At 38.6% G+C, this 21,630-nt stretch overlaps 1 protein-coding gene across 1 annotated transcript in view; it reads right to left on the minus strand.

Moving 5' to 3' along the window:
* COL9A2 (collagen type IX alpha 2 chain) overlaps positions 1-21,630 on the minus strand; it is a 447,350-nt gene that overhangs the window by 16,918 nt on the left and 408,802 nt on the right. The window contains exons 29-30 of the mRNA XM_044059964.1: positions 20,172-20,226; positions 18,700-18,888 (exon numbers count right to left, since the gene is read on the minus strand). Of these exons, the coding sequence (XP_043915899.1) occupies positions 18,700-18,888; positions 20,172-20,226 (244 nt within the window). The remainder of the gene's footprint in view (positions 1-18,699; positions 18,889-20,171; positions 20,227-21,630) is intronic.

Below are 21,630 nucleotides of genomic sequence, written 5' to 3' on the forward strand. Positions count from 1 at the left end.
CTTTAAGGTCCTGTAGAGGACAATGTGTTAATACCCTACATCTCCTGGTAAAGAACCTTTGTGGGCATTCCATTGGTTGTAGATGTCTGGTCAGATGCATGCCAAAGGGGCCATTATACTCAATGGTGGGCCTGATAAGGGCTGGATAAAGTAGCACTATAAGTTCTTTGGACCTGGAAGCCATGCCCATACTTATAAGTATTGTCATTTGAACATAAAAAACTCTATTCTAGGGCAACCCAGATCTGTTCCCATTAATCAAAATGGCCCAGAAAGTGTCTCAGCCTTCCTCACATAACCACAAAGAGTGACATATAGAAAATCTAAAATGAGCAAGTGTATGCTTTCATACATGATTATACTGAACCGTTATTACATGCCCAAGTGATGTAAAGGAGGTTTTACCTGTTCCAGGTTGATCAATGGACAGGATACTGGAGAGAGAGATGGGAGGACTGATCTGGGCTTAGAAAGGGCTTAGAAAGTACAGCAGTTCCTGGGATTGCCTGTATACATATATATATATGTGTGTGTGTGTGTGTGTGTGTGTGTGTGTGTGTGTGTGTGTGTGTGTATATATATATATATATATATATATATATATATATATATATATATATATATATATATATATACACACACACACATATATATATATATATATATATATATATATATATATATACACACACACACATATATATATATATATATGTGTGTGTGTGTGTGTGTATATATATATATATATATATATATATATATATATATATAGATAGATAGATAGATATAGATACTGCAGATAGATAGATTTATTTATTTATTTTTATTTTACATTTGTTAACTAGACTGCGGTGGTGGTGCTGCGGTAGCGTTGTCGCCTCACAGTTAGACGTTGCCCGTTCGATTCTCAGTTAGAGCTTCTTCTGTGTGGCGACATGCGTGAATGGGCATTCCTTCGTTGAAGGTTGTGCGTTAGGCCCGGTAAGCCAGCATGTAAAAATCTACTGCCAATCATTAGCGGACCGGAGTTCCACTGTGGCGACCCCTAACCAGGAAAAGCCGAAAGACACAATTTAACATTTGTTAACTGGGAAAAGTCCAACTGGACACAGGTCCTTTTTCAGCACAGACCTGGGGAGAAAGGCTCCAGTAAAACAATACATTCAAAATTTAAATTCAAAATACAACTACAAGTTAAATATACATAAGCATAAAAGAAAGTAAAGAGTATATCAGAGAAAAAAAACAAGATTCAGAAATGCGTATGGCTGAAGCAACAGTGATAATTACATACTAGACAGTAGTTAACGAGTCTATAGGAGTATCTAGTTTGATAGCAGAATATGAGACTACATAATGAATACAGTTCTTAAGAAAAACATTGAGATGATACATCATCCTGAGATACTACGCAAAAAGTAACTAAGCAAAGACAAACTAATATAAATACATGTTTTTACATATATTTTTATAGGTTTTTATATACTTGTTAGTAATTTTAGTGTTTATTCTAATGTAGTTCAACATATATATTTGATGTTTTTACGTGAACACATACATAGATGTATTTATATTAGTTTGTGAACCACTAATATAGTGTAATATGTTTTTAAGAACTAATTAAATGTAATGCCATTTGATATATAAAAGGTGTGTTAACTAAGGTAATCATACACCTGAAGAAGCCTATGGTGAAAGCGCTTGTGTTTGTGTGTCATTAAAGCAGTCTGCCTTTGAAAAGAAGCTGGAGCCTTGTCTTTTCTTAGTTACTTTTTGCATTATTTTTCTTTGGATCTTTAGCAAAAACACTTGGTTGTCGTTGGTATATTTTTTCTTCGTATCATCCTGAGATAGTTTATTATACATCATCCTGAACAAATTTCTATTTAGCAATACAGAAGGCCATTACCCTGTAGATATAGTTGATGCTAATAAAGTGATATTTTGTTTAATTTTAATTTTATGACAATGATTTTCAGTGAGACTAAGTAAAGTCTAACCAAGAGGGTTGCAGAAACATAGCCAGGTGTCTGACAGAGATGTTTGATGTGATTAAGGTTGGTAGCTTATTCCAAATTTTAGGAATGTAGTTAGAGAAGAGTGAATGCCCAGCATGGTTGTTGGCTTTGGTATGCATATATAAAGATTATAGATATAAATATATATAGATATATATGGATTCCCTATCACATTATCGAAAGAACACAAGATCAAAATTTAAAAGACCGGGATGAAAACAACAAAAGCTGAAAAGGACAAACATTAACAAAGCCAAAATGTAGAAGAAACAAGCATGTTCATTCCAATACTGCTGTACATGTAAAGCCACTCAACAGAAATTCACATATATCCCTATAAACTAACCTCTGATTTATGGCTAATACTACGGCAGACACAAAACACATTACGTCTTACAACTGCTCAAAAAAAATATTAAAGGTACTGTTCTGTTAACCAACAATACAACCTATTTTTTAAGTTTCTGCAGAGGGGCAAGCTCCCACACACCCCCACCCCATGCAACCTATATATAAACTCCGAGATCACACTACAGTGGCAAATAGGGTAAATTCCCCAATCCTCACTGTAATGCAATCTCCATTCAAGTGTTTCCTGGTGTCACAAAAGAAAGGGCTGAATAACATTCACAGCTGGTGTTTCGATGTTATGTATTTCGGTTTTGTTAACATTCGTCCTTTTAAACTTTCAATGTTTTTGTCCCATTCTTTTAAATTTCAGTCTTGTGTTCTTTCAGTAATGTGACAGGGATCTATATACACACACACACACACACACACACACACACACACACATATATATATATATATATATATATATATATATATATATATATATATATATAGAGTGTGCAATTACATGGATGTAGTGTTGTTGGCTACTAAATACATGAAAGTGATATCTTGAATTTGGTTTCATATTTTATCTTACTAACTGGATAAGTAATTAATGTAGAGGTGGCTAACAGAAAGTAAGGAGTCTTGTTTTAATTTTTTGAATAGGAAGCCTTGGAGGGGGCACAAAACAACAAGAGGTGTCATCAGAGTGGATTTCATTTAAATGGGAAGGTGGTTGACATTGAAACTGCTCCATATGATATGTTAATGGAGGCAGATAACAGTGCATATGAATGCTCATTAATGGCATCCTGCTGCACAGTGCATCTATTCTGTTCAGTACTGCAGGGGTGTTTACAGTACAGGCTGTGATGTCACATTTCGGGCTGTCCTGGATAAGACTAATTAACCAGGGCACGTGTATCTGCATTCATAAGACAAACTGTTCCCTAACCAGGGCACATGTATCTGCATTCATAAGACAAACTGTTCCCTAACCAAGGCACGTGTATCTGCATTCATAAGACAAACTGTTCCCTAACCAGGACACATGTATCTGCATTCATAAGACAAACTGTTCCCTAACCAGGGCACATGTATCTGCATTCATAAGACAAACTGTTCCCTAACCAAGGCACATGTATCTGCATTCATAAGATAAACTGTTCCCCAACCAGGGCACATGTATCTGCATTCATAAGACAAACTGTTCCCTAACAAGCACATGTATCTGCATTCATAAGATAAACTGTTCCCTAACCAGGGCACATGCATCTGCATTCATAAGACAAACTATAACCTATTGCAGAAATGAGGGTGGAGTCAGATGCATTGGAAAACATACTTAATTTTTCACAATCTTAGTAAAGCATGTCAAACTACAACAGAGTACATCGGCATACATTTAAGGAAAAAGGTATAAAATATATACTGTTCAGATACTGGAATACAGTGTATCATTACATGACATCAAGGCTAGACACACTAGCATTAACCAGAAAACACATGCAGGATTACTTACATCTGATTGATTAAAGAGGTAAGAGAATGCACCTAGACTCTACGTAAGAACTGGAAGGACACCTTAGGAACAGAAGGGCTAACATCAGTAAAAGATTAAACGAGATGGTGATATCATCATGTGGACAGCTAATAATGATTCGTTCTGAATTCTGTATCCTGCTATGGGTACCAGATCTTCATAAGATGACAATTATTTGGGTAGTGATGAGCCCATTCTGAATCTGCTGTATGGCAGCAAAGATGCTGAGCTCCCGATCTTTTTGCAACTGGTGTACCATAGGTATCCATTGAAGGATCACAGTTATTCGCATCATTGACTAACAGTGAAGTGATTTATATTAAATTAATATTCAGATGATTTTAACTTACTCCACACGTGTCACTAATATAAATTCCCTTAAGATGGCCCAGCTCTCAGGATTTAACTCACTGAAACACTGCCTGGGTAGCATTAGCACAGTTTTAGAAAAAAACAAATAAAAAGTCGCACTCTCCTGTTAAATAAACCACACAGTGTAATCACAGTATTCAACAGTTATTTGTTCTGGAAGCATCTGTCAACAGAGTAGAAGTATCAAACTGGAAATAAAGCAGACCAAACACTGATCACAAGCTAAGCTTCTATGAATGTGTAGATGTTATGGTCAAAAAAAAAGTGGGAGCTCTTTCCAGAATAACAAATGGCATCCCTAAACCAGAAAAGCTTTTGGCACAAGTAATATTTATAAACACACTACTACATGAAGCAATACCAGCATAACAAAACACACTGGTAACAAACTTGAAATGGCCCACAACAGAGGTGTATATCTTCATGTGGTGTTCCACCCTTCACATACCGAAGTGGTACAATAAAGTCATTAGACTAGATGAGTCTCTGTATCTAACTTATGTACAACTGATCGTCGCCTTCAACCTCATCGACAGGTAGTGCTGCCTAGATGTCTGTTACCTGCAGGTGTGGCACCAGCCATTCAGACTACTAAGGTCTTCACTGCAACAGATTAAACTGCCCATAGAAATCTCAAAAGCAGTGAGAAATCTCTTTAACCACCGTCTTCCAGTACAATGAAGTAAAGTCCTGATGAAATTAGGCGCACTGATATCTGCAGTTCATAAAGCACTGAAGTATTAACTACTGCTTAGGATGCATGCTTGTCAAAAGTGTATTATTTGAACATATTATTTCTTATATTCCTCAAACAACAGACATCATGAATATCAACATTAATTTCCTATTTTATTAACTCCCTGTAAATACTTCTAAGGACACAGGTACATTCAGTGTAGTAATATAGCTCAATATCAAACACCAGGCCCCAAGCAAAACAAATAGTATCTACCCTTGTTCTCTGTTATCATCACAGTCAACTCTACATGGTTGCTGTCTAATCTTGGACACTAACTTTATACTCCGCTTGCATATACTATTATTTTACAGACTCTGCCCTTCCTCTCTGAAGAGGAGTAAATTACCCATGACAATGGCACACTGCTGATGTCTTTTTATTTATTTATTTGTTTAATTTGCACCCTAACAGTTTACTTTATATAGAAACTGTGTTCTGCCTTTGATAAGGAAGGCTGTGACTTGATGTGCACTGTGCACTGTGAAGAACAATGTGCAAGACAAAATCCGAAATTATGGAGCTTAATGATATACTCATTAATAGGTTCATATGTTCATAGGTGTGTACTAGGCTAATGATCCTGGAGCCTTTACAAGCCTAGCCCATAGGAGTATCCAGGCATCGTGCTGAATTTTTTATTTCCCATCCACTCATCAAGATTTCTCTTGAAGAGGGCCAGTGAGGTGCTCTGTTTGACATGCATGGGAAGTCTATTCCATAGCATGGGCAGTGTCTGGGTTATGAACCTGTCCCTCCAACATGTTCTGTTGATTGTGGTAATGAGGTTGAGGTCTCTAGAGCATGTGGTGCAGAGGGATTGGGATTTCTTTAGATGTAGAATTTCTAACAGAACTGGGTCAGACATGGCTTTGTAAGTCAAGCAGAGATCGCCTCTAAGTAGGCGATATGAGACAGAGAATAGTTGGAGCTTTTTGAGTCTGTCAACTGTAGGACAACTGTTTAAGGCCTAGGATCATCTTTATGAGGTACTTTTGCAGCCTCTCCAGTTGTTGAAGGTGTCTAGTGAGGTACATGCCAAATGGGTCCTTGTACTCGATGATTGGCCTAATGAGTGAAGAGTAGAGGGAGACAATGACCTCTTTCTTCCTTAATGCAAAACCCTTAGTAATGAGGTGTGCCACATAGAAAGACTTTCTGACCACGGTGGCAGTGTAGTGGTCAAAAGAGAGGTTGCTGTCAACCTGTTTTCCCAGATCTCTTAAAATGCCTTCTGTGTTCAGTGGACTATGATTGATGTGGTAATTCATGGGAACCGAGTTTTTCCCAAAGGGAATGACAACACATTTTTGTGGCATTGAGCTTAAGGCCATGGTTCTGACACCAGTCGTTAGTCTCAGTGAGGCCTTTCTGCAGGATGTCAACATCACTTGGGGAGTTAATAATAGCTCCCCACTTGCAATCATCTGTAAACTTTGTCAGCCAGAGTCCCTTTGTGTTGGCCTGGACTTTAGAGAAGCAGATATCAAACAGGAGAGGAACCAGGACCGAACCCTGTGGGACTACACTCGTGACTGGTCAGCAGTTTGACTTGGTGTCAGCTACTTTCACACTGTGGGTTCTATCTGTGAGCCAGTTTGCAACCCATCTAGTGATAAAGGGGTTGATGCCTAGCTTAGTGAGTTTTTCCTATGATTCCTGACTGGAAAATGGTATCAAAGGCCTTGGCCAGATCAAGGTAGGCTGTATGAACCACCTTGCCTTCATCCACAGCTTTGGTGACTGACTCAAAGAAGTCGACCAGGTTGATCAGGCATGATCTACTCTTCACAAAACCAAACTGTGTGGGATCCAGAGTTTGGAGATTCCCTATATCCTTGTTTATTAGGTCCATGATGATTCGCTCCATAGCCTTACATATCAGACTTGTCAGGTTAATGGGGCGATAGTTCCCAGGATCTGTAGTCGATCTTCCTTTGTGGAGAGGGATGACTGTAGCAGTGCGCCATTCAGTAGGGACAAAGCCTGAGATGAGGCTGTGACTGAACAGGGCACACAGGTGTGGTGCCAATTCACTCTGTAGTTCATGTAGAACACAGCCAGGGATATTGTCAGGTCCCATAGAAGCTGTTTTCTTGGCCTTGGACAGTTCTGTTTTAACCTGTGCAGCAGCAGTATTGGGTGCCTGTCAATCTACTGGTATTGTGATTGGTACTTTGGGGGGAGGGATAAAGTTGGCAATGAATCTGTCCGCCAGTATATAGGCTCAGTATAGGAGGCACCATTGCGCAGTAGCTCAAAGCAAATCTGGGTATTGCCATGGAGATTCTTTACTTAACTATAGAAGGCCTTGTGGCTGTCTTTACTATCTGCTGCAATTCTGTTTTCATAGCTAGATTTAGAGGATTTGATGAGGGATCTCAACTTTTTGTTGAGACGGATAAAGGCATTTTTCCAGTCTTGGGACCTTATTCCACATCAGTTTCTTCCTTCTGTTGTAGAGTTTCTTTATGGCAGGGAACCACCAGATTAGCTTCCTTTTTTTGAAGGAGAGCGTCTTGGTTCTATTGGGTATGGCGAGATCCATGCATTTGTGTACGTGTTCATATAGTGCATTGGTGTATGATTCAGTGGTCATGCAACTATTCTCCATTTGCATGGGTGCCGTGAAGTTAGCCACCTCTGTTTTTAGGAGCCCAAAGTTAGCTTTGGAGAAGTTTTTCATGGTGGTTACCTTTGCTGTGGGGGGGGGGGGGTTGTGGATTTCCAAGGTGATTAGTTTGTGGTCAGATCTAACCAGGGAGAAGTTGACTATTGGTGTAGAGCAAAAGTCACCCATGTTAGTAATGACCAGGTCAAGGATGTTGCTACCTCTAGTGGGGGTAAGAACGAGCGGGTCCAGGGCATTGAAATTAATGAATTCCAGGAAACGTTGGTTAAATGTATTGCTACATTTGTGGTTTTCTCAGTTAATTGAGGGATAGTTGAAGTCACCCAATATGAGAGTGTTAGGTTGAACCCTAATATTCTCCAGGGTGTTTAGAAACATGGAGTGTGAGCCTTTGGACATGGTTGGGGACCTATAGCAGGCTACGACCTGAATCGCTGTCTTACCCAATGTTAGCTGCACCTGAAGTATCTCTGATGCTTTATGTTGGGCTACCAGTCTGGAGGTGTGTGCATCCTTTATGAATATGGAAACACCACCGCCTTTGGAGCTTTGGTCCAAGTTCTAAGGCCGAAAGGTGTGGGATGAGTTATAGCCTGGTAGTGCAGTGTTGCTTTCTGCTGCTTTGAACCAGGTCTCTGTTACAGCACAAATGTCGATGTTCTTCATTTTAAGGAGTGCTTCGGGCGAGTGCATTTTGAGATGTAGACGTCTAGCACTGAACAGCATGACCCTCAGATTGCATAAGTTTGTAGATGTTATGGTGGTAATTTGGTCTTTGGAACACAGCCTAAAAAAGGCACTATAGAGGTGGCAAGAGCCTTGCCCAGTATCCAGAAGCTCAGGGGTAACAGATGCAGGCTATCTCTGGCAAAGCTTTGCAGTCTGTCAATCATGTCATCCCAGGCAGACAGATACTGGATCCCCTTGGAATGACACCAGAAACTTAGCCAATTGTTGAAATCAATCATTTTCTGCTTGTACTATGGTATCATTCTGGATGATGGTAGGATGCTCCTCAGGGCTAGGGTCGTACCTGCCTGGGCTATATAATCCAAGAGCTCTTCCATGTCTCTTTTCATGTAGTCCAGGGAGGTATGTCTCAGGTCATTTACACCCACATGTACAATGACAGAGACATATTTGTACCTGTTGTTGAGAGACCTGAGTGTGTGCATTATGTGGTGGATCCTGGCACCTGACAGACAGCTGACTGTTACTTTCTCCTTATTCAACCTAGTGAGTGGGACATCAGTGTACCTCACAACTGAGTCACCTATGACTAGTGTGTTGGGCATGCTGTTTTGCCTTAGGGGGGTTGGTTGAGTGGCACACTGTTTAAGAGAGTTATGTGTCTCATGATTAGTGTTGTGCTGTGATGGTCGAGTGCGTTTCTGCCTTGGAGGCCTTTGCTGTTTGGGTAGATTTTTATTGAGACCCTCCGTAAAGGTGGGTGTGTGGTCTGTGTTTTTATGTGATGGTAGTGCTGGTTTGTGTTCTGGAGGGCTATGTGTTCCATGTGGTGTGGTGCAAGTGATGACCTTCTCCTCTTAACCAGCTATTTCGATCTTGGCTGGAGAGTGTATGGCTTCCAATTTGAATATATAAGTGCATCTCTTACAAGTCTGAGTGTTGAAAGGTAAGAGGAGAGGGTTGTCAGTGTACATGAAGCAGTTGCTACATTGCCTCAGGATGCTCAAGTTCATCAGGTTAACAGGAGAAAGCACAGGGAACTGACCTTTAGACATGCCTGGAGGGGTGGGCATTAATAATAAGTACTAGAGCTGTTTCCTTGTTGAATGTTTAGTGCTGGTAGCACTTTTGTGTGCTACAATAATTGCTAAAAGAAGTCTGATAAAATGCTAGACTAATGAGCTAGTAAAAGTGCAGGAGAAGAGAGAACTAGCAGATCTAAGGGAAAAATTGAAGAGCAGACTTTTTGGCACCGCTCAGAAGCTTACAAACAGTCCTGAATATAGCAAATCTCTATCTGGACCAGACTAGTTACAGGAAAGGTGGGAAACAAGCACAACTGTGGGCTTTTAAACCAGAAAGTTGAAAGAAATGGAAAAACTGCCCAAACGGCCAATATGCTACATTTTCTGAGCCAGAAACCACTACTCTTGTGGTAGATAGGCTACCTAGTGCTTACCACTCCCACTGATAAGCTAGAAGGCTTCCCTCCAGCACTAAAAGGCTTGGGGGAGGGGGGCTCAGAAGCTTACAAACAGTCCTGGATACAGCAATATATACCTGGATTACACTAGTTACAGGAAAGGCAGAAAACAAGCTTAAAACCTTTTTTTACAGAAAAGCATCTAAAACAGCATTAAACAATTCAAATGCAGTGCAAGCTAGAACATTTGAGTTGTAACAATATTAAAGCAAATACAGTTTAAATAAATGCAAGTTATTCAAATGGTATTCTGAACTTAATTCAATTATTGTTTTATTCAACTCTAAGCAGTTAAAAAGTGCCAAAAATATACTTATCAGCTCTATATTTCCAGATTGTTTGAGAAGCACACTCAGTCAGAACACAAGGAAATTCTAGCAATGGTAGATTTTTTTTAGTAAAGTGGAAGGGGAGAAAGGAGGAACAGAGATAATTCAAGGTTAAGAAACTAAGTAGTTGGCCTTCTCAAATGTTTTCTCTGTATTAGGTAGAATGAGGTAATGACAATAGACTGGGAGGAGTGTCCCAGATCAAATTTACAGTAGGGACAGGCAACTTCATATCCACCAAGTATAAGAACAAGATACCAATAGGGAGGGAGGGTGGAAATCTAAATCAGTTATATGGTGCTTTCCTTGGCAGGAAATAAGAACAAACAAACAGATATTTAACAAATGGAGAAAATTTCCAGTTAATACCTTACATACAGTGAAACTAGCTAGAAAGGATTTACAAATGGGGTGACAATAAAAACCTTATTTATCAGGCCCTGTGAGGCAGACAATTTTAGTGCAACCATGCAGATTAGTTTATAGATATAAAATACAGTAAAAAATATGCAGCAGACAATAAAAGTGCTATAAATATCTAGAATAAGCACTTACTAGTAAAAATAATCAAAAACAAAACAGAATACTTATTGTTATATATCACAGGTCAGAATTTTGGTCAGTGCCCCTCCTCCGTTTAGCTCTGTGTGAAATGGCAGAAACACTCACGAGGTAACTTCTTAAGTAACATAAGGTTGAAACCTGAAACAACTTAAAAAAAAAAGCTTGAAAGAACCAATGAGATGCTTACTCCAAGCCATAGACCAGGCAACCCTACCAGCCAATGACCATAAACACTACACTCTCACTGAAGTGGAAAATGGCTTTTGCTAAACTAAGATAGCCTGGAAAATGTGCTCAGAACAGCCTCTGCAAACAAACAACTAGGCCCAGAAACGCAATCCTGAATATGGACAATGCTACAGCTGCTACCTACACTATTTTAGGCAGAAAACACTACAGAAGTGTTTATCACAGCAGAAAAACAGCAGTGAGCCAATATATGAAAGTTTTAAACAGATAAAGGAGCAAAAACACTCAAGAAAATGCTTTTAACTGCAAACAAATCAATTATATGATACACTACTTGGCCGGAAATCAGAACAAACAAACAGATGTTTAACAAATGGAGAAAATTTCCAGTTAATACCTCACACATATTGAAACTAGATAGAAAAAATTTACAAACTGTGACAGTAAAAACCTTATTTATCAGGCCCTGTGAGGCAGACAATTTTAGTACAACCGTGCAGATTAGTTTATAGTTGCAAAATACAGTAAAATGTATGCAGCAGACAATAAAGAGTGCGATAACTATCTAGAATAAGCAATAACTAGTAAAAATAAGCAAAAAAAAACAGGATGCTTATTGTTATATATCACAGATCAGAGTTTTGGTCAGTGCCCCTCCTTCATTTAGCTCTGTGTGGTTTCACATCTAGGAATCAAAACATGCTCACATCCACTGACAGAATATTCAAGCATATGAAAATTGGGCCACCTATCCATTTCCAGATTCCAGTAAGAAAGCATGATGGACTGAGATAGCCAATCACCAAGAGGACATCTTGGCCATGATGATTTTTAGAGCTGACAGTTCCACTTTCAGGACTGGAATATCTAATCATCATCAACCCCCTTTTTCCCCATTTTCCACATGGAGTAGGGGTATTGTGACAACTGCCGCCAGCTCTCTCTAATCAATGCCACTCTCCTGCCTTCTTTGACACTCATTGTCGTATGTCTTCTCTCACTCAGTCCAACCACATCTTTGCATGATGCCCTCATTTCCTTTTACATTCTTCCTGTTTGTCTCAAATCTTCTTCAGCAGATTGTCTCCTGCTTTTCTGCACATGTGCCTGAACCACCATAATATGTTCTCTTTGACCTTTTCTGCAACTAGAGCTACGCTGGTTTCTGCTCTTATGTCCTCATTTTTCATCTGTCTTACAGTGTGCATCCTACCACCCATCTCAGAAACTTTTTTGCATTATCTCTAGCTTCTTCCAGGTTTCTATACCATGTAATAGTACTGGTCACACCAATGTTTTCATACACCAACCATTTCAGCTTCTTTGGCATTCTTCTGTCACACGCTACATCTGGCACTCTGTGCATTGCCTTCTCTTCAGCCACCCCTTCCAGATCCTTGAAGCTGTTAAGCTGTTCCACTATTTTCCCTTCTATCTCATGTCTCAGTTTCTGCTGATTTCCCTCATTTGCTGCCGTTATAGCTGCCTTATCTGTACTCAGTTTTATCCCAAATGTGATTGGTTTTGCATTTCTTTTCCACATCTTTTGCTGAAGTTTTTGCTCAGAGTCTGCCTATAATGCCACATTGTATAGATAATCCTTTAGCTGAAAGATTCTACCAACAGCCTACAAACAGGTCCATACTCCACGAACCAAACTCCATAGCACTGCAGATACTTTCTCTTGGCAAGCTCTCCCCATTGACCTAAAAGAAATCAGCGCTTGCTCCAAATTCAGAGTGCAACTCCAAAAGCACTTCATCCAAGCCAAATGCTCCTGCTTCGCTAGAGAACATACCACCTAACATACTGTCACTGTCTCCTTTCCAAGTCTCTTCTGTTCTTTTACAACGTACTGAACATTGACCCACTTTAGAAATTAATATATATATATATATATATATATATATATATATATATATATATATATATATTGTACATTGCACTCTGCTTGATTACACACTGCACTCTGCTTGTTCAGTAGACTGTACATATGCATTTTTCTATGTAACTAGTCTGAACTACACTATTAATGCTTAAAAGTTATGTAGTTTTGTTTGTGAAATGTTTTGTATTTTAGTTGGGCTAAGCCTACAATTGGTCAGTACTGAACAGTGCACCTCCCTGACAAACCAATATAAATAAATAAACAAATAAATATAAACAGTCACAGCAAGACCAAATATCATGTATGCCAGAGTGTGACATTCTACTTACAAAAAGGTTGTAAAGAATGGATGTGTACCTACTACAGCTCCCAGCAGAGGGTGCCAAAAACTTGGAAAACAAAAAGCAATAACAGCTGGAGAGGACAGCCTTGAATTTTAATATATTTTCTGCTGATGCTGCAGATGAGAGGAAATGTTTAAGGTAATCAGTTTAAGTTTTCTTACCTTTTCAGATGGTGATATGAAACTTAGAAAGAGGTTTCTTGTTTGTGTCCAAATGACAGGTAGAGCTGATAGGCACTATCATTTACTTCAAGATATATAAAAGAAAGCTGAATTTTAAATGTTTGTCGAACAGCTTCAGTAATGATGATGTCTTTGATAAATTCATACATTCATACAGCTTACAATGCAGTCAGTCCTCTGACCATAATCGCCAATACCCACCTTCACAGGGCATCTCCTGTCTAAGAAGTAGCAGTATTCCAAATCTCTGACTCACCCCCCCATTGCAGCTGCTTTAGAAAAAACTTTACAAACAAGAACGTGGGCATTTATTGAGCATGCCCCGTGAAAATATGAGATTCAATCTGAATGGTAGGAAGAAGAAGGCACTGAATAATTGAGAAGCAATAACATAAGATACATTAAGGATGACAAAAGTGGGCAAACTATTGCCATTGACACTGGAAAGTATAACAGTAACACTGGGGTGAATTTTATGAAAAATGCAGTACGAAAGAAATGCAGATTAAATTCTGGTTCTTCTTTCATCCATGCTGTATATGCTTCTTTTACTATATGTTCTAAGTGGAGTGCGCTATCAATGTTAAACTTTTCGTTTGCTCTTGTTTCTATAGCAGTCTTGTCTCCCATTAGAAGACAGTCTGTATTCTATTCTGAACTAGTTAAATCAGACTTAAATTAAACTTAAGTCCATCAAAGACAAAGGTGCTGAGTGCAACTATCCATCAAGCTTGGGCTCCCTCTTTGTCTCTTACTATTATTTTATGGAGGCAGTAAGCTGCAATTTTATTGTGGGCTATGTAACCTTGGAGTAGTGATATTAAGGGACAAGGTGTCAGTTGTTAATAAATGTTTATGTTTTCATTTTAAGAGCATTTCTATAATTAAGTAGATGACACCATGTCCAGACCTGGAAATAGTAATTCACACAATAGCATCATCATGGCTTGATTACTGCAGAGATGCATACCTAAGGCCTTTAGATACTGGCCTTCCTTACCTATAGAAGGTGCAACACTCCATAGTCGATGCTCTTATGAGTACGTCTCCATATGATCAAACCCTGTACTGAGAGACATCATCTAGTTATCAGTAGTGGTTCAGTCAATATTTAATATGATGATCCTTACAAAGAAAGCCCTACATGACCAGGTTCTTCTCTTACCTAAAAGAGTTGTTGGTATCCCATGCCAAGTTTGACAGCTTTGGTCTGCTGTGAAGAGGCTCCTAGCAATTCCATATATTAATTTAGAATCGTCTGGTTAATTTTCTGTCAGTTATCAGTTTCTGGCTTTACGTAAGGATTCTCTTAACTATTACAGACTTGAAAGACTGAGCTCTATTTTTGAAGGTCCTTAAATTATAATAGTTTTGGAAAAATATATCTGAATCCAAGAATGACATCTGGCACTGAATTTGAAGCATAGATGCTAGTCTTTAATTCTATCTTTAATTTAATTTTTAATGCAGATAGTGTTTTTGTCAATTACGTCATCTTTGTTTTACTTACAATGAGCTGTTGGGAAGCTTATATCCTTCTAAATCTTTGTAAAGTGCTTGGAATTAAGCTGTTAAATAAAGTTTAAACGTCAACATCTGTCAATCAAGTGTTGTTTTGACAAAATTTGCTCTCTAAAATAACATGTCACTTTATTAGTTTTGGCTGAATGAAATGAATCACTAAATACTTGCTTAGGAATTTTAGTTTATCTTTGGCCTACAAGTATTTTTTTTAACTAAGCAAGCAAAATGGATAGATAGGAATCTAGTCAGTACAGATCTTGCTGTTCTTTGAACAAAGGAATTTGAAGAGAATAGCGAATGGCTTACATTTACTTGCTGAGGTGTCTAAATTTTAAAGATATAGTTCCAGCACTGACTAATCTCTGATGGCACGTATTGTAAACTTCCTGTATGGAGTAAGCCATCATTTCAAAGATCCCACACATTTGAATGTTTTGGGGTTTCGGAAGCTATCCTTGCCCTAAAGGTACATGTTCTGCATTTGATTCTATGCCTTAGTGAAAGAATAAGGAGTTATTTATTTTGCTGTAGTTGCTGAGAGAACATTATTTTATATTCAGGAAGCATCTTACTCTGGAATATCTAATACAAAGTAGGACATATTCTGAATCAAAGTAGAAAAACAACAGCTAGAGGAAAATATAGTCACAAGATTTCAAAAATAAACAAAACACCTGCCTTCAACCTTACTGGAAAGCATCCCAAATATTATGCAGATTTCCCTTGAAAAATGATCATCTTTTCTGAGCACATTAACTCAAAAAATACACAGTCCAACATAAGTGTTAATAATGGAGTGAAGAAAAAAAACAATTACTTTATATCTTCATAGATTAGTGCTAGGTTAACTGTCACTGCCTCTGTAGGTTATTTTAAACTTAGTTAATTACACCATGTGAGAATCAAACCCTTAACTTTTTGTCTGTAAGATAAACACCTTTACCATTATGCCAACCTCTCACCCCATTATGCCAATCTCCCACCTGCCTTATTTCATGTTATTACCTAAGTCTGTCTTATGTTTTGGATGTAATGTTAGATGACATACCAGGTTTTGACTAATTATCTATCCTTGACTGGATTCTTACCTCTCATCCTAACCATTACCATAACCCTGGCATACTTCCAAACTCTTTGTGTGATCACTCCACAACCTTTATTCATAGATTCACCCAACATTTTCCCAAAGACCATACTTACAGAATATCCAATAACCTCACCCACTTTGACCCAGACACTTTTAATACTATCTGGCATCAATTGGTCCTTCTTATACCACCTACCTCTCAATGAGGCTGTAAAGTCCTTCAATAAGATTTTCTTTGACACTTGATTCTATTGCCCCTCTAGAAAATTCAGAATTAAATCCAACTATGCCCACTGGCTTACAAAACCAATCTGATTGATAATGCACAAATGAGATAACACCTGGAAATCCTGGGTTAAAAATAAATCCCCTCCCTTACTTCAGACTTACAAAGAGCTCAGAAACAAGACCAAAAAACTACTCATGAAAGATGAGAGCTTATTTTTCCTCCAACCAAAGCAGCCCTCACAAAAATCCAAAAAATTCTGGACCTCCATCAACAACTTGCTCCACCCTGGTAACCCTACTGTTCCCCACCACTTTCTGCACAACACTGCCACTGAAACTGCCACTCTTCTCAATAACTATTTCATAGAAACTATCTACTGTCCAACCAGTCCCAATTGCCACTATTAAATCTCTTCTAAATAAACTTAAGCCTTGTTCCCCTTCTGTTGATCAACTACCCTTCCACTTCCTAAAAATAGCTGCACAATCCATTACCTACCCTGTCACTATACTTATTAATTGTTCCATCTCTGAGGCCCTTGTCCCAGATATCTGGAAATCCTTTTATACAATCCCTCTTCACAAAGGTGGCAACTCTACTGATCCCTCTAACTTTAGACCCATTGCTATATTGTCCTCCCTTTCTAAAATTCTAGAACAGTGCATCTATGCTCAGTTAATCAAATACCTTCTTGACACAATCTCCTTACTCCTACCTTACATGGCTTTAGACCCCCCATATCACAGTCACTGCATTACTCTCCTTTACTCAAACAATAGCTAGAACCCGTGACAATAACTTGCTCATCTCCTGTCTATTCTTTGATCTTTCAAAGGCCTTTGATACTGTCTCTCACTCCAAACTCCTTACTAAACTTTCTGATCTACATCTCTCTTCTTCCTCCATCAACTGGTTCTCTAGCTACCTCTCCGGCAGGCAGCAATCTATCCACTGGCAAACTGTCCTCACTCCATTTCTCCCTGTAAATAGTGTAGCTCCCCAAGGATCATTTCTACGCCCCCTTCTGTTCAACATATTAACTAACAAACTTCACTCGGTTACTAACCTCTCTACACTTTTACAATATGACGATGACTCCACCCTTATCACCTCTGCCCACAACATCTCTGAACTCCTAACTCTCACTCAAACCTTCACCTCTGTCGAAACCTGGCTCTCTGATAACCAATCAATACTAAATCCAAAAAAAATCTAAACTCCTTCTCTTCTTCCCTAAAAAACTCACCCAGCACAAACCCTCTTTCTCCATCACCTCTCTTAATAACACCATCATCAAACCCAAACCCATACCAAGCTACTTGAAGTAATTATTGATGATGAACTAAAATTTGATATTCATATCCAACAATGTGTAAAAAAGACCAACCAGAAACTCAGACTTCTCTATCACAACCAGAAATTTCTGTCACCTTCTTCCAAACCTTCCCTCACTCAGTCCCTTCTTCTACTCTGCCTTCTCTATCCTGCCCCTATCCTTACTAAAGTTCAGACTTCACGTATCACTAAAGTACTGCAAACGTATCACAAAATAGCCAGGTTTGCCTCAAATCTCCCCTATAAATCCCACCACTGTCTCGCCCTTAAATCACATCAATGGCCAGAATCCTCTAAACAACTACTTCTACCCCAACCTCACATTACACACTCTATCCTGAATGCCCCTTTTCCTGCCCTTCCATCTCCAACCTAGTGTCTTACTACAACCCCATCGTCACCTTCGTACTTCCAGCAAACACCTCCTTGACATATAAACCCAATAGAAGTACAGTAAAGTCCCTTACAAATACTCTTTTGCACATGCTTGGAACTAACTCCCTCAAAACATTCTTCACAGTACATGGTGCTGCCCTTTAACCCCCACTAGATCTAGCCTCTTCTTTTCTCACCTTTAACTCCTTTTCCCTACTCTACTCTTCACTTCCTTGTGCTTGCCTCATACCTCCCTCTCCCATCACTCCCATACCATATATATTCATATAAATCTTTATTTAAAAACAAATTGATTGAATGGTTTATCTATTTGTATGTACTTTATGTGTGATATTCTCTAGACCTGTCAATTGTTATTTAACTTACTCTATATACAGATATTCTCTAACTGTTGATTTTCTTATTATGTTTCATTGTGTTTTAAATTTTTTGCACATTTTTATTTTTGATTTGATTTTTATTGCAAAAATATGTAATACTTCTGGAGCTTTTCTCCTCGGGTCTCCATTGAAAATGGGCCCATGGCTCAGTTAGACTAACCCAGTTAACAAATGTCAATAAATAAATAAATCAATAAAATATAAATAAATAATAGCAAAAAGCAACATAAAGGGTTGCAGCCTGTCCAGTACTCTGCTGGAGAAACCAAAACTGAATATTAAGGATACTCTGAGATTATCACGGTTATTCACAGGTGTATGTTTGCTATACAACAGATGATAAATACAGCTGCTCAAACATATGGTCTCAATTAAATTGATATTTTCTTCCCTTACCTACAGAAATGAATAGGAAAACAAAACTTAAAAAGTGATATTCTACCTTTGGGTCCAGTGTTTCCAATTTGTCCAGGAGCTCCCAAAATTCCAGGAATACCACGTGGTCCAGGATGTCCATGCTGGCCTTGTTCACCAGGCTGTCCAGAAGGACCAGGGGGGCCAGGAGGACCCACCACTCCACCACCACCTAGGGCAGCTCTCTGGGCACTTACTGCAAGTGCTGCAAGCTGTTCTGTAAGAAACAAAGAGAGGAACTTATTCCCACATGTACCAACTACCCAAATTCGAGCAAGGAAGCATGACAGCCACACAGTCAAGATCTGCAGCACTTTAAATCATTAAATATTGGATAGTCTCAGGTTGTTTCCAGTTAATGTCTACTCATATTTAATAAGAGCTGAGCCAAATTATTCAGAAAGCTGCCATTGTTACTGATTTCAAAAATAACATTTAAGGATACCGTGAGGGACTACAGAAGTTGGTTAGAGATTTTATGCGGCCCTTACCATCATGGTTGTGGTCTTGGGTTTGGTTTTAATAACAGCAGTCCACTGCATTCCATTCATCATAGAAGACCCAGAAATACTGTTAGGGACTATAATGAAAGTCTGTGGTGCAGGCAATGAGGCTGTAGAACAGACAGGTGTAGCTTTAAACAGACAGGTGAACAAAAGGCATGACCTATGGCATATTCATCCATTAGATATGCTGCTATCTGTCATAAAAACACCTCTACTTTAAGACCATGCTAAAATCAACTCCTGACTGTTTTTTTTTATATTAGATTTGGATTTCCATACAGAACTTTAGTGTCACAATACTGCATGATATGGTTCATGCACTCTTCATAAGCACGTACTTCCTGGATTTCTCTTTCTGATTCATTCCTCACCAGTGGCAGTCTTGTGTTCCCACACTGGACCATTCACTAACCACCAATGAATTTCTGTGAAGTAATTAAATTTCCAGCACATTTGTGAATCTTCGCTGATTCAGCAACTATAGATGAGTGCTTGGCAATCAGACCTCATACTAGGAAAGAGTTGGTCATGAGTTTAGGCTGCTAAATGACCTTCTAAGTTTTACAATGTTAGTGGTGCCAGAAATGTTGTGAAAGAGATGGCCCAGCAACATGCCATACAGAACAATATATTACTGTATAACACTTGGTGTCTCACCTTTTGAACTTAAATTTTAATGTGGTACAGGAAACCCCAAAAGGTCTGAGAATGCATATTATGTTAATATTTCTATGTCTCATATGAGATGCAATCAGGTAGCTGGAAGATAGGTCAGATAGCATAGACAGTAAACACTCTGAATGTATGAGTAATAACTGATGCTTGTCATAAAGCAGATAACATGCTATATTAAAGATACACTATTCAGTTTTCTTAAATTATGCATGTTCTACATTTGTGTAATTTAAGTTACTAACTCTAAGCATTGACAGTGTAAGTGATATTACGTGTATGATTTAAGTACGCTAAATATCCAATAGTCCCATTCACTGACCTTGCATCATCTTCAGAACAACATCGATAATGTGCTGATCTCCTGCATCCTTGCCCTAAAATCAGAAATAACACCAGTTTTGTTAAGGAATTATGTATATGATTTTTATCAGTTTGAAATTAAATGAAATGACTACTTGGACAGTAACATTTTGTAAGGACTAAGTACTGCTAAAACAAGGCAAAATAATGACTATTCATTACCAAAAACAGAAACCATATGATTGCCACAGCCACACTTCCTGAGTACGCACGTCATTCAATAATGTATAGATTTTTCCAGAAATTAGAACTTTCTCAAATGTGCATATGTTTACAGTTTTTAAGGAAGGGGAACAGATACTAAACACTGCTTTTTATTAGAAAGAGCTTGATTGGCATATTCTAAGTACAACCTGCCAATGACACCTGATCGCCTAGGTCCTCAACGCTGTCTGATAACCAAGGAAATAAATTATATTCAAAGTCATAAAAGCAGAAGAACAAAAATATTCAAAGCAATAGGAAAAGATGCAGGAAAAAGGTTAGTTAACTAACAAAGAGTCAAGGAAAGGAGAATGGCCTGAATGAGATGGTACAGGTTGTTCATTTAAAAGTAGCCAAACAGCATACGATAAAGATGGATGACAGTATGGTGTAATAAACCTTTGTTCCACCAGTCATTCAGTCCAAACCACTGCAAGCTGTTCTAGAAGGACAAATACATGTGACATTACACCACAAAACTTCAACAGATAATAACGTCTGTCGAGCTAAGAGGAGAAGTTGTGAAACTTGTAGTAAGGTAAACACCTGTGAGTACATGAACTAATTTGATATACTAGCACAGCAGATTAGGAAACAAAATCAAAGGCTGTCACATTTCTACAAAGGAGATGCAGAGCAGCTAAAAGTCTGAATGTAAGCTCGACACACTCATAACAATGTAATTAGTTTGTTTGTGTCTTTCGGCTTTTCCCAGTTAGGGGTCGCCACAGCGGAACTCCAGTCCGCTAATGATTGGTAGTAGATTTTTTATGTGCTGGCTTGCCGGGCCTAACACACAACCTTCAACGAAGGAAACGCCCATTCACGCATGTCACCACACAGAAGACGCTCTAACTGAGAATTGAACGGGCAACGTCTAACTGTGAGGCGACAATGCTACCGCAGCACCACCAACAATGTAATTAGTAATAAGGCAGATTGTAAAACAACACAAGAAACATTAGTGAATGACTCTGGCAAACTCTGAAAGGAGAAGAATTTAATGGATAATTTTAAAAGTGTTGAAGTCAGAGGAAGGGATTATAGGAGTAGTACACAATTCAACTACAGTCACTTGAGGTGGAAAAATAAGAGTTTATGGGGTATGAGTTGGACTGAGTGGGAAGACTCCACAAAATCTTAAGAGAGGGAACTGAGGTTAGAAACATGCATGGTCCTTCCAGATCAGGAGAAAGGAAAGCCCCCATAGCCTG

This window comes from Protopterus annectens, chromosome 1.part2 (assembly GCF_019279795.1).
Source record: "Protopterus annectens isolate FY-2018-M chromosome 1.part2, PAN1.0, whole genome shotgun sequence".
Taxonomy (NCBI): Eukaryota; Metazoa; Chordata; order Ceratodontiformes; family Protopteridae; genus Protopterus; species Protopterus annectens.